The 19045-nt window shown below is 41.9% G+C and overlaps 1 protein-coding gene across 3 annotated transcripts in view; it reads right to left on the bottom strand.

The window, feature by feature from the left end:
* The window catches only part of LOC132958292 (pyruvate carboxylase, mitochondrial-like), a 275195-nt gene that overhangs the window by 202122 nt on the left and 54028 nt on the right, over window positions 1–19045 (bottom strand). For all 3 annotated transcript variants that reach the window (XM_061031022.1, XM_061031024.1, XM_061031023.1), the window contains exon 10: window positions 14632–14750. In XM_061031022.1, coding sequence (XP_060887005.1) covers window positions 14632–14750 — 119 coding nt within the window. The remainder of the gene's footprint in view (window positions 1–14631; window positions 14751–19045) is intronic.

A 19045-nucleotide genomic window follows, 5' to 3' on the forward strand; every position in this document is an offset into this window, starting at 1 on the left:
CTTTGACCTTTGGGAATGTCATTTTATCCTTGTGTGTCTAACTTCTTTAGTGCTGGTCAAAAACAGTCTTTAAAAGAGTCATAATGACCTTGACCTTAGCTATCGCTGATGTAGAGGCATTAAAAGCAAGCTGAGGAGGTGTACCTGAAAGGCAGAGGGCAAAGGGTAAAGGAAAAGAAACCCCAAGAAAGGAGCACTGAGGAGGATGACAGAAAGGAAGAAAAACTGAAAATGAGTCAGAGAGATGCGGATGTGGTCATTTTCTTGACCCACAGTCCACTTTAGGAAACCAATTTAACAACAGTCTAGTTCATTTCTGGAGTTGTCACACTGCTCTGCAAAGACAGATTTTTTTGATTGCAAAATGTAAAGCCATCAAAGCCATCAGTCAGAAATATTAACAAGAGGACTATAAATCCTGAATGTCATTTCCTGTGCCAGTACACGTCCAATAGAGCAGTTAAAGAATATCATTTACTGTGGGAATCATGAACGACACTCCTAAGCCAAGTCCTCTGTTCATATGTAACAACAATTGCAGAGAATACATTACACTAGCATGTGGCTGCACATAAGCAGAAGCTCACAAAGTTGTGTATGTGATCTCAAATAATCAGCGTCTATTCCTCACTGCTGGATATTTCATTTACAGGTTATGGAGGAATGAACCATCGAACATAACTGTACGAGTGAGCAGCAGGGGTGGAGTCACAGGGTCTTCTTCCCCATATATCAAAGCCCAGCAGGAAACCATGCTAATTAAACCCCATGCTCCAAGCACACTTTGATGATTGAACGTATGCGTACTTGTATTAGCATGTGGAAAAGCCTCTCAACACAGGAAGATAGAGGGGGTATGAGACAATTAATGTGCATGCTTTTTATATAAAAATGATCCTCTCGATAGGGATCCCAGCGTGATGCACTGTAGGTAAGCTATTTTGCGTTCAAGACAGCCTAGCAAAGCGGAAAAGCTTCCTTTGTCTAGCTGGGAGGGATTTCATCTGTCATTTCACCCCATTATATTCCAATCACAGCTCTCTGACTAACAGGCTGGTGAATCAATTGAACGCAAGCAGTGGCGCCTGGTATCCAGTCTGCTAGTTGGTGCGTGGGGAGTGACAGCCTAATAATATTGACAAACACGACGTGCGATTGGTCGGTTCAAACGGAGAATGCTCAAGCAGCTTTCTGCAGGCTCTAGTGGGTTGGATGTACAGTATGTCATGCAAAGTGGATCAGTGCTTGACAAATCCCTTTTGGTTTATAGCTGCACCATCGAGTCAGAAATTAAACTGACATCTTTATTAGGAGTCTTCAGCTAGATCCCGACAGCTTTCTGTACTCCTTTTTTTTTTTAAGATAGTGACTAAATATTCAAACCCAAAATAAGCAGGATACACTACTTCTATTTTCAACTAACGAGACGACTGGTGAAGCCCACCTTCTCCTCCTCTGCTGCTGCTGCTATCCCAAAAGGCGTTTCTGTCCCGAGGCCTTTCCCGTAGTCCACCACTTTCTGATGCTGAATCCTTAGGTTTTCCTCAAGACTTTGATATGCTGTGGCTCGGAAGCCCAGAGCCCTTTGGAAAAGGCTCAGGAGGAATCCAAAGGGGATTACTGGACAGGACGTATGGAAATTACAGTTTAATTTATCATTTACGTCATGCCAATTCATGCAAATTAGGGATTTCATTAGTCCAGCCTTGGGTTTAAATGGTGTCGCTGGTGTCGGAGTGCGCAGTCTTGTCGGGATCATGTGTGAGGAGGATAGGACAGTGGCACAGGGAACATACAGTAGTTCATATACAACCTCAACAAAAGGCCGTCGCCTGGGAAACACCTATATCCCGATTAATACCGTCCTTGACAATAATAAGGATAAAACATAAACACTGCCAGATTGTGAGCAGAACTGTGGGAGCTATTGTTGCTGCAGTACCAATCAGGTGCACAGTTGCTAAACACAGTTGCAGATACTTCACCCTTTGTTTGAAAATACGCTTTCATAACTCAATAAAATCTGAACACACATTCCTGAAACTCTCCCGAGAACCTGAGAATCAATGCGGTCTAATAAAGGAGAAAAAACCCCGGACACTAGGACTGTGGTCATAAGTTTTCTTTGCACAGAATTATAGACCACTAAGAATACATCCCATTAAGAATCATGATCGCCTATTTCTTTCTCTGGCAAGCCAAAAAAAAAAAAAGCTCTCCCTTATCCATTAAACTATCTCACTATATAGAGGTAAATATAACTCTTCAACATTTATATTCCTCACAGAATGAGCTTCAATAAACTCAGTGATCCTGAAACTTTTCATCCTGAGCCAACAGGTCACATTTCTTATCCGTCCAGTACTTTGGCTTCGTTGAACGGCTAAAGTCCCAAAAGAGTGACAAGGAAATCATGTTATTAAGCACACCAGATAGAATATGTGTAAAATTAATGACATTCTAATCAGCCTATGTTCTACGTCTTATTAACCGTTAGCACATCAAGATGAGACTAAAATCTGGATCTTAATAAAACAGAAACATTAGTTCTGTTTCCCATTCACGTTTGCAGTGTCAGTATAAACATGTTAACCTGCTGACGTCAGCATTTTCTCACACCACCTGTACAGTAAGTCTCTGTGTTATAGCCTCAGAGAGCTGCTGGAGCCGCTACATCCTTGTAGGTCTTTCTTGATCGAGATCATGAAAGGCAGAGGAATGTGCCGCAAACAAGTCTCCTATTTTGTACGTTCCTCCTCTTCCCACATACGGATGCTGCACTGTCAAAATCCAGGGGAAAAACTTATTATAAAACCGTCCTAACGCATGTTTACCAGTCACACGCAGGTGACAACAAGCAGAGCACATTCTCCTAAAAATAACAGTTTGTGCCTTCCTGAAATAGCGACTGCAAGTAGAGTGTGTAGATAATGGGGACCAAAGCCTGCACGGCGTTCAAAGGGTTAAACCAGAGACATTGTTTTCCAGCTCTCTTCATTCAGCTCTCCCTTGCATTTCCTTATTGCTCTGCGGCTAATGGCTACCAACAATTATGCTGGCCATTCATAAATAATGAGTAATTATCTTTATCTGCCTCTGCAGGATCTCGTCGCCCAGTCCACTGAACGTCTCAAACTTCACATTTCAAGCGTAAATGTTAAACGCGAGTCAACTCCCGCCGCGAGTGTAGAGAACATTTCATACGACCAAAAACAATGACGACTGTGATTAAAATCATGATAAGCATCCTTCCCATTATCATAAATAGCCTCTACACTCTTTTCCCCTCACACACACACACACACAAAATCATAAATTAGATTCTCCGGTTGGTGTCAGGACACACACACACACACACACACAGCTACATCCCTCATTCTTATTCATCTGCTTACTTCTCAATCACTCACTGTACGCTCCGCTGCACAATTATAATCACCTTAAAATTATTTTATGACGTGCTCACAAAACCAAACAAAACTCCTCAGTGCATGCACACACACACACACACACACACACACACACACACACACACACACACACACACACACACACACACACACACACACACACACACACACACACACACACACACACACACACACACACACACACACACACACACACACACACACACAAACAACTAAGGAGCAGAAGCAGGAGTGAGCGGTACACTGCAGTGCTTCAAGACACACAGCCTTCTGAGTTTTTACACAAACATCAAAGCACATTGTGATAGAAAGGCTGAGTCAGGTAATCACTAATTCACAATTTACTCAAACACACACACACACACACACACACTAACAATTATTATAACACTTATTAAGCTTATTACAAAGCGTCCAGGCATGTCAGCTATGCAGCTCAGCAGTATTTCCCTTTGAATGGTTATTGTCTGGACACACATAAAGACATCCACACAGCCCCTCTGTGTGGCCAGAGGAGAACCTGCCGATTGTTGGCTGCTGAATGCGTGTCCTCGTGGCGTTGAGGAAGAAAGGAAGAGACAGAGGAGGGAGTGGGATAACAGATTCAATAAGCCATGAGCAAACTAAAGGTTAAAGGTTAAAAAAAAAAAAAAGGAGCAGAGAGCAGGGAGTCGGGTCAAGAGAGGATAAGCAGAGGGAGAAAGTGATGAAGGAGAAAGACGCAGGAACAATACAACGAGGAGAATTTCACCCGAGGTGGAGGGAGAGAGGATGGTATTCAAAAAGGGTGGACAGGAGGGAGAAAGAAGCGGCCATTTTTCAAACCAGCATGTAACTAGATTTAGCATGTTAAAAGCGTACAATGATACCGAGTTGACCTTTTCTTGAATATCTTTTTACATTTTGCCGTGCCAAGAAACACGAACGAGCTGGAGGGAGTTAGGAGAACAGGAGAGTGGTGGGGGATAATTGCTGAGGTGGCACCAACTACTCCAACTCCCACGTTCAAAAGGGAATTCGAAGCAAAAGGGGGCGAGAGAGAGAGAGAGAGAGAGAGCGAGAGAGAGGAGATGTTTGCTGTTATATTCGACGCTCCGACATGGAGGGAACAAAAGAGAGAATGAAAAGATAATGGAGACGGCAGTGAATAAAAGGAAGAAGAAATCGCAAGACAAGCAGAAATTGAAAAAAAAACTGAAGGCTCTATGACAAATTGAAGGCTGGAGAAAAGGAGTTACAATGCATGGAGTAACACAGTTTGCAGAATGAAACCTATCTAACAAACGCAGGCCTGGAACTTTGGTCCAGCAGGGCGGCGTGCTTCTTTCCCTCAGCAGCTCAAGGGTCGCTCGAGTCTTCTTTTAATTCACCTCGCGTCTCTCCCTCCTCTCTGTGTGCCCCCCGTCGTTTGTCAGACCTTCTGTCAATTAATGCGAGGCATTGTTTCTTTCTGTCTCTCTTGCTCCCACTCCCTCTCTGTCACTCTCTCAGCTTGATGAAGATGGAGAGCGGTCATTTAAGACTAATTAGCTAGACTAAACAGACAAATAAGCAGGTGCAGCACAAACATTTCCCCTTAAGCACAGCTATTCTGATTAGTGCACACACACACACACACACACACACACACACACACACACACACAGACTTATGTCCAAGATGTAAGAGAATGGGTGTTGCTCTCTCTCAAGCACGGCTGCACACATCGAAAACGATAAAGCCCGAAAACAGTGCTAACTCGATTCCTTTGACACAAATCAAAAATGTATTTCCACACAAACACACTTCTTTTCTGCAAAAGTCTCAACAAAAGCAACAACAATGCTCCTGCTCTGGTTTTCTCTGCTGCGGTTTAGAGTACTTTCTGGAAAACCTCTGCATCTGCACATCTAGTTGCTGTACTTCTGGCGAAATCCAATAAAAGCCACCTCTCTTATGCACTCTCTTTAACACCTCTTTTTCCAAATATGCCAATGCGTGCTACGGTTATTTCACTACTGAGCCTCTCGAGTCAATGATTGTGTTTTCACAGCGAGCGCCGCGGGGCCCGTCTCCCGAGCGAGCCAGCGGCGCCTCTAGGCTCTGCTCGGTTTCAAATATGCTGCGAGTCTATTTTCAAGTGACTACGCTGCAAGTACGCGTCAAGCTGGACAGAATATTAAAAAAAAAAACGGACAGGAAGTCAGTTAAGTAAACGCACCGAGCGTCCGGTCAATTTCAAAATAAAACAGGCAATACGGACTCACGATCATATTTCCCCATCAACACGTTGCATCACAAAGCAACATGTTTGTTGTCTGCATGTTTTTTTCTCTTTATTCCCGCGTGTTCTTGTAGTTCTCCCGTGATGTGTGTACAGCTGCTCAACGTTCCAGAAATGGATCCAGTGGTGGAAGACGGGCGCAAAACCGTGGCGCTGACGGACTGCGGCACCGAAGAAGAGTGTGTGGAAATTGGGGGTAGACATTCAGAGTTACCAGCCCTAACTAAGATGGATATTGTGCAGTTCATTTAACAATATTACCATTCAGACAATCAATAAGTCACAGTTAAAGCAGTCAATACTCATAGTCTATGCTAAACCCTTGACCTGAAATGGTACACATAAGACATTTAATCAACAGCCTGCATGAACAGGTTCATTTTCATCTGATTTTCATTAGGATTGCTTTATATTGCCGTGGTGTAAATGCAGATCACAGCTTGGGTCCGTTATCAGTCTGTCAATATCATAACTTCAATCTATTGGATTTTTTTTAATTTTTTTTACTGAAGCATCGACCAGTCACTGTCACCCAGCGTCTCCATGATTGATTTGATGCAGTTTGTTTTAATGACCTTTGAGATTTTGTTTTCAATACTACACTGATTGTCAATGTGAACATGTTATTTGTTACTACTGTGCTCAACAAGAGGTTATTAAGTCTTTTCCTGTGGGTTAAAAGCTGCACAAGAAGCATTCATGCTCCTGCCAAGAACGAAAACAGACTGGAAAGAAAATGCTGATATTAAGATGCTGCACAAAATACCAATGGCTCCAATCCAAAAGTTAAGTATGTAGGCTCAAAACTCCCAGAAAAGTCAAATCCTAAAAATGTTGGTAAGTTCAGTCTGACTTTAAACATAGTTCACAAGTTACCCGCAATCAATTTCAGCATATGTGTAGCATCCTATGATAGAACTGTGCAGATACACTGTCCATCAGAGCTGCATCAGGTGTGCATGATTAAACTACTACCAGGTTTGGATTGTAATGAAAACCTTGACTCAAATGAAGTCTCCATTGTTGTGACTGTAAAGCTTTAGAGAGACAATAACACCACTAACCACTGATCTATGTGTCAAGGTCAAAGACGTCCGGGAAGTAAACTCTCCTGGCTCCTACCACATGTGGTTCTCTCTAAATGACATTATTTCACAGTTTACCAACAAGTCTACCAATCTTATACTTTCTACAAAGTGTATTAGGCATTCATTGATGGAGGCTGGGATTAGGGAGGGAAGTTAGTGGACTCCCAGTTGAGGTTATTTTTCTAAGTAAAGCTTTGGAGGTTTCCAAAAGTTGGACTATTGCAATGTGCACCCTAGCAACATAAGTGAATAAGAGGTTTGAAGAACACTCCTGCTCTCTTTTTATTTATTTTTTTGAGAGTCTGAAAAAAAGTGAAAATGGAAGATACAGAAACCATTCACAGCCATAACAACCGTAAATGGACTGCACAAATAAAGCACTTTTCTGGTCCTTTGACCACTCAACCTGTTTTACACTACATCTCACATTCAACCTGTCTCACACATTCAACATGTAGACTGCAGGGGCCAGGGATCAAACTGCAGACCTTCATACATAGACTCTGAACCACAGCATCACAAATAATGTTAAACTTTCTGAGGATTTATCAGGAGATGAGGTAGCACAGTTGTTAGTAATGTGTAGTGGTGGCCCACTTGTTTTTCTCTCTTCAGAGGGTATACCCACTTCTAAATCTCCTCTGATAGTTCAGCCTTGACTTTGGACAAAGAAGTTGGCAAAAACCTTGTAGAAGTTTTGTATTTTAAATTGCAGTGATCAAGCTCTATAATAATGCAACTATCAATTTGTGCACTGATTAATAACAGTGGGCAGGAATTCATCAGTACAGTAACTTTGTTTCCATAAGGTTCTTTATTCAAAGAAGCAGTCGACACTAAAGTTGAGACATGGTTTACTTCATAACTAAATTTAGATACAGTTTGCATTCAAACTGATGGTGCTTGATAATGAGATACAAAGCCTGAGTGTAAAAGGAAAATAGACTTTGGGGAACATTTGATGTGATGTAAAACTCAACATGGCTGACTTGTCAGACCTTTTCCCGTGCTTTGACAAAATATTGTAGACAAATCCAATGAACCCTGCCAATAATCTGAGAAATGTTATTATTTCTCATCAATACTGTAATTTCCTGGGTGCCCACATCTAAAAGTTTCTAACTTCCGCACATCTAAACTTTTTGCCTCCTGACATTCGTCCCTCACATTCGCACACTCACAGATGGTCCAAGATTAAAGGCCAAACAATTCCTCATTGTGCCATGTCTTCCAAATAGACACATAATCCCTCGCTGTCGCTTTAGCTCACACACACACACACACACACACACACACACACACACACACACACACACACACACACACACACACACACACACACAAACACACAGCCCCATTACACACACCCTCACACAGTGCGGGCCTGGGGGTATAATTACATCAATTTGGGATCTAAAGGACTCCTGTCCACCAATCTTACAAAATGTTCAATGTCCCTTGTTGGCAACATGCACGCACACTCACACTGACTGCACACTTCCACAAAGAAACACACACTTGACGCACAAAGGAAAGATCGTTTACAGCTAAATTATGGACAAATTGAACCTTGAGAGAGGAGAAGTTCAAAGGCAGAGCTGCAGTTGAATGCAGAGGCGGTCTCACAAAAATCACTCAAGCTTCTGCTTTTCAGACAGACGAGCGGCTCCTACGCAAGCAGCTCGCTCTCACACACGGGCTATGCCTCCCAGACAAACTATACATCTCAGATGTTTCTCACATTTTCTCTGTGTGTAGCATAAACAGTCAGAGGCATCAGACAGAAAAGTCTCTTTTGTGCTGGAATTCAGTAATGCAGGAAGACAGATGAATAGACACTCGTGTAATGTTCCTTTGCATTGTTGTTTCCTTCTATGAATGTGTGTGTGCGTCTCCCCCGACGCCTTTGGATATCACTGTTTTTGAATACGGGGGTGTGTTTTTATAAGCATCTGTGAATGAGAGTGTGTATGTGAGTGGGTGCATTCAGTCTGATTATAGATTGTGGCATTCCGCCTCCTCAGTGACACTTGTGTACACATCCATTACCTCAGCTGAGACAGAGGAGCAGAAAGAGCGGAGAAAAGTTAGAAGATGCTTCTCAGTCAAAAACATACTATGGTGTCAAGAAATCAAAGTGATATTGTGTGAAGCTGGGGGAAAGAGGAGAAGCAGAGGAGGAGGAAGTGTCATGGGAGTGGGATGTGAAGAAGAGTGGCAGGGGAGGGGAACGAGAGGAGGAGGTGGGAGAACGTGGCTGTGCAGACTGATGGGCGGGGGGAAGGTTAACGCTGTTTGTCTGGAGGCGTAAGGCCCACCTCAGCTCCACCTCTTTGAGTTAAAGTAAGCATTTCAAATATGGCCGCGCCACAGACAAGCTCCAGAGTCCCCATCAGAAACCAATGGGTGACGTCACTGAAACTACGTCCATGTTTTAGACAGTCTGTCGTTAATTGGTTTTGGTTTTCCTGCTGGAGAGTTTGCACTTGTACAGCTGCATCTCGGCTTCACAAAGGCAGCTTGTATTTGAAAAACTAAAAAAGGCCTGCTAGTTAAATCACATTGGCATTAGCGTCAGGAAACCGTAAAAACATTCAACGCCACAGAAATATTTGAGACAGGGCTGTGGTGTGTCGTCCGATCTCTTGATCAGGGAGGGTCGCCGGTTCAAGTCCTGGTGCGGACCAAATATGGAAGTTGGTCTGGTGAGCTGGAGAGGTGCCAGATCACCTCCTGAGCACTGCCGAGGCGCCCCTGAGCAAGGCACCGAACCCCCACCCCACCATCAGCTCAGGAGCGCCCACTGTGGGCAGCCCCCTCACTCTGACATCTCTCCATCAGTGCATGTCCAGAGGATCCTGTTTCTGCATGCGTGTGTTCATGACTTACAGAGTGTAAAAACTGAAATTTCCCCTTGCGGGGATCCATAAAGTAAATCTTAATCTTAAATCTTAATCTTGATATCAAAGAGCAGACTTGTGTGGGTCTGTGTGTCGAATAAGACTAAAGTTGATCTAAACAGACCGGTTGTCAGCTCTGGTTAAATAGTGTGCAGGAATCCTTACAGGGGAGACAAGTGATATGGTTTTCCAAAATGTACAACACATCCGTCTTTAGGGTCTTCAGGCTCCCCAGTTGGTACACAAGAAATCACATCAAACTGTAAGTCACTGACAGAAGTGTGTAATATTCTTGCACCATCTAAATGTAGTTTATTGACTGGAGTATTCTAGTAGTTTATTTGTGTTTGTGTTTGTTTTGTATTAGCATGAAATTAAAGTGCACCAGACTTTTTGAAGCCTGTGTCTTTATACTTTAACTGGCTTGCTACGTTGGATGTCGGTCAGATTCTGTTTGGAAAATATGTCATCATATTTGCATGCGGCCATCGTTGTTTTTGACTTGGGCGCTAATTAAAGTGAATACATCAAGGATTTCACAGAATGGCTTGCCTGTGTAGCTGCCTCTGCAAATCTGATTTAGTTACTTCAAAGTTCTTCTCTCAGATTGTTTTCTTTTCGTCTTCCGCCCATTGGATACATGAAAGGACGGAGTAAGACAGACGGGCGGCGGTAGAGAGGGACAAGTCGGCAGGATAAGAGAGGGCAGATGGAGGCAAGTTCAAAACGGGACAAAGGGAAAAAAAAAGGGAGGGTGAAACAGAGTGGATGAGGCAAAGGTGAGGTGAAGGACAGAAAGAGGGAGAGGGAGAGAGATAAATGTACAGACAGACGTCAAGGAGGGGGGGATAGGGGAGAAGACAGGATGGAATGCGAATGAGGGGAGAGACTGACAAAGATGAGACGGAAGAGAGGGAGGGCCGCACAGCGGGAGAAGAGCGACGAGAGTGACGGAGTGACAGAGTGAGAGTTAGACACCGAGGGAGAAACTGGCAGGGCTGAAAGGACGATGGAGGGAAAGAGAGAGACAGAACAGAAGGCAATGGTGCGAAAAAGAGACAGAGAGAGAGAGAGAAAGAAGGGATGGAGGAATGGAAATCAGCTGAACAGACAGATGAAGGGGAGAGCCTGAGGGAGGAATGAAGGATCAGATGGATGGGTGGGGACTGAACAGTGGATGGATTAAGGAGCGGGAAAAGGAGAGAGGCTACTTCAATGTGATACCTGCGTGTGAGTTACCTTGACCCTCACTGCAGATGGCATCCCATTAGTAACACTTAGATCAAACTGCATGCCAAGCAGACACCACGCTCAAAAATATCAAAGTCAAGGAATCTGATCTAGTGAGCCGCTAATTGAGGGTCAAACAAGCCTAAGAAACCATTTACAGGTGCTCCATAGCAGGGGGATGTGTGTTTGGATATCTTATCTGTGGGGGTGTCATAACCAAGTTTGTATGCACTCAGTCCAGTTATTGCCTTCTAAAAATAAGTAATAACTATTAGAAATGTACAGAATAATCAATCCTCCCATTTATGTGACCAAGCAGCTGTTTACCGGCTGTCTAAAAGCCTCCCGTGGACAGGTGTTGCAAATTAGCATTTTGCTATAAACACTAAGAGCGGTGCATCTGGAACTTGTGCATGGTTAAATGTCACAGCACCAATGTTACTGTATGTCCATGTTAAACAAACAAACAAATAAAATAGATAAAATGTATGCCTAGCCGACATCAGCTCACAATGTGTGAGCCTGGGCACCTTACAGATTTCGATTCACAAACAATTTGAAACCATGTACATAGGGTCAAAGTCAGGTGTTGAAGCTTATAATGCCAAGAGGACTTCATTTGTTTTCCAACTAAATCAGTTAGAGAAGTTACACAGAGGGTCTAATGTTGTCAGGATTGCGTTTCATGGGTGATAGCTTGGTGTGGTTCATGTCAAAGCTACCGTTTCAGACTTGGTGACGTAGTGGTATATTAATGTTGGGCTTTTCTGACATTGTGGACACTGGAGCAAAGTAGAACTTTCTGTGTTCTACATGAGGAGGAGAAAGAAGATGATAGATGCAGAAAAAGAAAGACAAATAAGCCCAGACTGAACTGCAGCCAGCTTCCAAATGGAGAAAGTTAACAAGTTGAATAAAGAAAAGGCGGCATGATTGATGACTGTGGAATTAAGCGGCAGAGTTAAAGTGATGAAATACCGTGTGATGGTAGGGCGGGTGGTGTAATAAATGGTAAGTTTAAAGGAGAGTTTCACAACTCAGCATGAAAAATACCTGTCTGACAAGTGTATTAGTAACGCAGGTGGTGACAAAAAGTAGAATGAATGTGCTTGCACACCTCAAGGAGACTGGAAGTGCAGAAAGCAGAAAAAACCAATGGACAACACACTCAATTATAAAACTTGTTATTCACACTCAAAAGTAATTCTTGAAAAGATTACATTTCCCCAAACAATGCGCTGGATGCACATCGAGTTTCTGTTGGAAAGAGTTGCTCTCTCTCCAGCCATCTCACACCTCCAGCTGTGGCGGCTTGCAGCTAAACCTCCGCCTGAAATGAAAGCTGTGCAAATGAGAAGTGTTGCTCGTGACAGCTGAAACTTTCCACTTGTGCCTGTTTTTCCTGCAGGACTCCGCCTGGATTCAAGTAATTACTCCACTCCTGCCAATTCAAATGACCCCAATTCCCCAAAATGTCAAAAATCTCTGTGTGATATGAGCCTCACTCTGCAGGACAAAGAGAGTGTGGCATACTGGTTCAGGACTGGAGTGGAGGGGATGGGTAATACATGAGATAACTTTTTGTTAACTTACAGCGTCACTGATGGGAGCATAGCACTGCAGGATTAGGGTGTACCTGTGATTGGGTCCATGTGTGTGTTAGGAGATAGAAAGCTTCACTATAAATGAAATGTGTTTGCAGAGAGAGAAAGAGAAAATAGGAGGTAGGGCAGGCAGAGGGGAAATGTGTACAACCCCGTAACACAGTATGAAGCATAACGTGGAGGGTCTTTCCCACTAATGATATAGAATGACTTATTTGCTCAGGCGCAACAAAAATGACGTGATAATGCTTCTGTTTGCAGGTGTACCTTATTCACAAAGATCAGGGCTGACGTGCAGAAGTAAACATGGTGCTGAACCATGTAATGTGTTCTAAGTAAAGTTTAAAAAAATGTGCACATGTATAAGCAGAAAAAATACAATGCATTGGCAAAGTCCTGAATGATTTTGTGTTTTTGTGCGATACCTTTATTTCTCTTTTTACTTTTTTTTTATTTGTTTAAAAGAAAGCTGTTTTTGAGAAATGTTAGCTGGAGCCAGGCTGGATATTTTTCCAGGGGCTTTATAAACCTTAATTGAATCATTAATGTGAAATATGTGGAACATAATTAGGGAAGCCGAGCTCCCAGGATTGGGAGATAGGCTCTACATGAACACACAGTACTTTGAAGATGTCTCATCAACCAAATTAATTGACCTGTGTGAGTGCAGTTAGAGTGTCAAGAGATTTAATCCACCAATTATTGAGTTAATAACCAGTTCCTCAACCGAGTTTATCCCACGGCTCATTCAGGCTCCAATGCCACCTCAGAGTTCAGATCAAACATGTTGTCGGTGGGGGAGCACATTATTTAAACTTTGGTATTATCTGTTTAGATTTGACATCACAGCCCTTCAATGCAAAACACTATTCAAAGACAAGTGACATTTGGCTTTTGAAACGTCAACACGAGCATTAATAATGAGGAAAAAAAGTAAATAATCTGTGACATTAAAAAAAATGAAAGTCACTTTATTTGTGAGTGAACAATGTGTTTGGTCTGCAGCTTCCTTAGGCTCGGTTGGCTGTGCCCGGGGCACCCTGTTGGCCGTTTATTAAAGCCATCTTACTTCTACCAAAATCAAACTGAAGTTACTTAAATTAATTATTTGAAATCAAAACTGACTTTGTGTCGTGACCGGTGGTTGTTGCAGTAAATCACTGCTTTGCTCTCAATGTTGACTGATGAGTTTTCATCCAGTGATCCAGAGCTGCTTTAGCTCAGCGTTGTGTAATGTAAATAAAGGAAGCTGAACAAAGAGCTTCTGTGTGTGACAGAAAAAAACACAAGACAGATGAGATCAAAGAAGCCAAACAAAGAGTGGAGACTGATCACAAGAGAATTCAGCCTTGTCAATCATGTTAGGTTACCATAGGAACAGGTGGTACCATTTTGTTCCCATGCAAATCCCCCACCTGCCTACCACTTCCTGCAATCACTGCTTTGTTCATCAGTCAGCTTGATTCATTAATTGAGCTTATTATGCAGGAAATTCAATATGAATTAGTGTAATTGGACTTTCCCGTGTACACACATCAGTGTCTAACAGAGAGTTATGCATCTGGGTGTGACTGAAGGGCCTTTAAACATGTACCGGTGGGTTGTTTGGGTTTGTCTCTCGTGTGTATTGTGAGGAGACCCATCTGTGGGAGGAAATCTCACAGGTCATCAGTGAAGCGGAATGCTATTCATTTCTTTCATTATCCTCTCTCTCTCTCTCTCCTTCGTTGTCCCTCAGCCTCTCTCTGAACTCATCTTTCAGCTTCTCTCTTCACTGACTCCACCTGTTCTCGCTCCTCTGTTCTCTCCTACACCCATCTCGTTGTACTTGTCAGCTTTCGGTCACCCTCTTCTTCTCCCTCCTTCCTCACATTTCTTTCTTTAAATCCATTTTTTTCCCCCCTCTGTCTAGCACACTTTAAAGCTGCCTCCGCTCTTCTCAACTTTCCGTCCTTGTACTTCAACAGCTCTGCCGACCATCTCACCTCAGAGCTGCACACCTGTTTGTGGACAGCTTGATACCAAACAAACACGCGCAGAAAACGACAGCCGCGACAGCCATCCAGCTACCCACCTGCCTATGCCCGTGGTAACGAGTAATCATCCTCTACTCACTCTGTGATTTCTTCAGTGACCGTGTGTTCAACTTGGAGTCGAGAGTTGACTTCGATGAAATAATGTCTGCCGTGTTTGTCCACGAGGAACTCCACGGTGCCGGCGTTCTCGTAGCCCACCTGCAGCAAGAAAAGATGGAGAAAAGGCACTTTTACATCTCTGAAGTACATAATCATCTTAGTTGTGTAAACACTGGGGGAAAAAAAAAAAAAAAGGAGCACTCAGTCGTGTTAATGAGGCATGAAACTGACAGAACAAAAAACACCTGTTCTCGCTCTAATAATGTGACTGCATAACATGAGGGAAGAAGAGGCTTAATGTTTTATTTAGACAGAGGAGGCATCTTTCATAATATCCCTGAAGTAAAATAATAACATCATTAATCAAAAGGGATTTATTAATGCTCATCACCATAAAAGACTACCTTTAAGCTACAACACTGCCGTCTAGATCGCTCACTACAGGTACAATAGATATACTGGAAGTGTCCCAGTATTGTTGATAGAGAGGCTTGGACATGTCCTCTAAACCATATTGTGACACAGAGCAAACATGGTACAATGAGGAGAGTAATGGACAACAGACCCAGCTGCCTGTAAGTAAGATTGACACACAACTCATTTGCATACAAATGAGGTTGTAGGATATGTATTTTATTAATTATCAGGAGGAAATGTTATTTTGAGCAGGCTGGCAAACGGTGTTACGTCGAAGCTCGGCTTACCGGCATTATTCATCTGCATCTTATTGTGTCAACCGATACCCGAGAAGAGTCACTTTGTCTAGTCAAAAATCACGAAGAGGCATTTGAGGGCTTTAAGGTTTGTTAAACAAAACACACTGTTTACAGAACTTTGATTCAAATGATTTTTTTTTTTTAAATCTACGAAAAAGAAAGCTGTGATCCCTCCAGGAAAGCTTTGAATGCAGCAGTTTTTCAGTTAACAAAAAGGAACAATTGGACAATGTGGAAACAGAATGACAGTGTTTGATAGATAATACATCATGTGAAAATATTCAGAGAAGGTGAATTCCTCGTTTTGCAAACAGTTCATTGCCAGTATTAAGAGTAAATACTTTAATGTCAATGAATGAAATTAAGAACTTTTCTGTGGTTTAGTTAAGCTAACCTGGTTAGAGACAGGAAGAGACCATAGCATTCAGGTGCAATGCAGTCAACAGTAGTAGGTAATGCTGACTAAGAGGGGAAAAAGCTCTTGAAATCAAACCTCAAACCTATTATCTTCCCAATCTCCTCTCATCTTTGGACTGAATTTCCTGATTCAACAACAGTAATGAGCCATGTGTGCTTCAGTTCAAAGCTTCTAAAAGGGAACAAAAAAAAACCATCTTTGATACAGGATTTCATTTATGTCTGCCTAAAGATGTTCATCTGTTCTTTGAAAGGAAATGTTCCACATTTAATCAGCCCTGTGGTTTGCAAATGTACCATTTAAAGAGCCATTGTACCGCTCTTCACACTCCACGACAAACTCCAAAGGCTAGTTTAATTGCTTATTGTCCATTTATAAGACAATGAAGAAGTATAATCCAATCTCTGGTCATCTCTCCAGACATGGTTTCTTTTTCACTCAGTTCATCGCTCTCAGTTTAAATTATACATGTTCATCATGTACTGATGACTGGGCTTTTCCATTTAGCTTTAAATGGCTGTTTTAACTTTTAATTATGGTTGTTTCAGTGGTTGATTTTTCATTAATTTTTTATACATTTTCCCCTCACTATGTAGTGAAGGAATGGTGGATTTGCCTCAACCTATAATTTGATACAGCATGCAGATGCAATGCAATGTGTTTAGAGTAAGTAGAGAACATTTTAACACATAACCATTTACGCTGATTAGAAATGTTTTTCCATAACTGTATCATCTACATATTGTTCTGGGTATTTCTTATAGAAGTAGATTATACCTCTACTCTGCGTACTATGATCATTTTGAGGACAATTAGCATGTAAGCAGAGCAACACCTGAACCCTTCAGTACTCCACTCTGGGTTGTTGAGGCTCCGGTTTAATTTTTCCCAGTGGGAGCTGCAGGCAGAGTGCAATTGCTATAAGAATGTTTTATAAACAAGTTTATCATTATAACCATTATAATTTGGAGGCCAGACAGGTTTACAAAAATTACACGGATGATTTTAGCAAAGCAATCTGATTGGTGATGCAACCATTTTTACAAATTTAACTAATCACAGCTTCTTTTTTAAAGTTCCTCAGATGTGATTCAGACACATCACTGATTATGTCTATAATCAAAGCTGTTATGGTATAAACCCCATTCTGAGAGAAGGAAATGTTGGAAGAAAATAACACCCAAACATCACAATTCAATTACTGTTTGCAATCAAATGTAAAAAAAAAACCCAAAAAAACAACAACAACAGCAAAAAACAAGCTGCAACACAGCAGATCTGATTATCCATGAAGGAACAGATGTGAACAACCCAAGAAAAGACAACCCGCCTTCTAGGGCTGGGCCGTTAATCCAGTATCAATTTTAATTACAATTCTTGGCTTCCTACAATCATAAAAACAATAGAATATAATCAAGACGATAACTGTGCCACAAGGTTGCACTTTGATTATGGGTTTTGTCATTTGGGGTCAATTTCGCCACAAGAGTTCCTCATTACCTGAAAAACTGTTTATTTTATTAGTATTTTAAACTTCTATTTTTATATATTGACTAGTTTAGTTTTGACTTATTGTTTGTTTTTCAGAATGTTAAAACATTAGGAGTCCATAAGTTGTCTTAAAGATCCCATATTATGCCCTTTTTGGGGTTTGTATATTTAATCTATGTTCCTACTTTTGTACGTTCACAATAGCTAAAGTCTGAAAAAAGTGTCTGTTTTCATGTACTGCTCCTCCTTGCTCCCTCTACGCTCTGAGTCCGTCAGCTGCACTCTGTTGAGCCCCCACTGTTAGACCCCACGTGGGCCAAGTCTGCTCTGATTGGTCTGCCGATCCGCTCTGTCGTTATTGGTCAGTTGCTCAGCACGCTTCTCGGAACTTTCAACATGAGCTGCAGGGCTTGCCACAACGAGCCAATGGGCTTAGATCAGTGACCTCACACTGACAATGACGCCGCACTGACACATTTTTATCGAGGGGGGCTAGAACCGAGTGTTACATGCAGCTAACGCTGCAGCTAACGCTGCAGCTAACAGGAGGACGTAGGAGAAGCAGCGATTCCGCAGACTTTGAATTTTTGCACATAGATGTGCCTAAACATGCACAGGACACTTGGAAAACACACTAAAGAGCATATAAAACCAGAAAAATCATAATATGGGACCTTTAAAGAGTGATCATGTTTAACAGTCAGGATCTCAATATCCATCCAAATAATCATGCTAAGGATTTTTCACCATTCCCAAGCAAACACTTACATCTGAAAATACCTAAAACTACACTAAACAAAAAGTTGATTCGTCGTCTCTTCCTTCTTTTCTGCCTTTTTGTTGTGTTTAGCATTTTGTGGAAACTAGTCTGGGAGGAAGTGACTGATCCACACCAATTCCCTTCTTCCTGTCTTCAAAGAGAAAGGTTACTAATTGTGAAACGGGCTTAGTGCCTTTAGGATCGCTTTGATTTCTTACATTTGGCAAGTATAAATGTCAAGACAATCAAATGGGCAGACGAACGAGACGGGTGGATTGTAGGAAAAAAAAACAGATGGCCTGAGGATAGAAAACTGCAGCTGATGATTCAACAAGCACAAACAAATTATAAAAAAAAAGCTCAAATTATCCTGAGGAAGTAAGTACTATGAAGAATCCATCATGCAAAAGAAATGAGGGAAGGAAGTAAATCCTTATTTATATAGCAACTCTAAAATGTGCTTTATATATAAAACATCAAAGACAGCATTAAAACAGAACACTAAAACGTGAGACACAAGCCTGAAAGAATCCCAAAATAAGTTGATCTGATGGATTGTGGAAGATGATTCCGATGTATCTAAACACATTTTTTTCACCGGAGTAAAACTTCACCAGCTCAGAGATACACACATACAGTAACTAGTGTAATTAAGTCTGTAGTAAAGAAGACCTCAGGAGGAAATTAGACACACATAAGGAGCAGAGTGCACACACCCACACAACACAATGATTAATTTATACTGTTAAACATCTGTGTAGAAAGTATTCACACACACATAGAGTGATGAGTTCCCCCTGCAGAGAAAGATGAGTCCCACTTAAAGCAATCTGTGAATCCTCACAGTGGATCACTCGTACACAGTGAAACACACGTACAGCACTCAGAACAGAAAACTATAATAGCCAAATCACATTCAAGCACACAAAGACAGACGAAAGGTTAAAAATATAAAAACAATCAACACAAAACAAACTCAAGAGCTCCTTAGTTTAGTTCAGCCTGTGTG

The sequence above is a fragment of the Labrus mixtus genome, chromosome 23 (assembly GCF_963584025.1).
Source record: "Labrus mixtus chromosome 23, fLabMix1.1, whole genome shotgun sequence".
Lineage (NCBI taxonomy): Eukaryota > Metazoa > Chordata > Actinopteri > Labriformes > Labridae > Labrus > Labrus mixtus.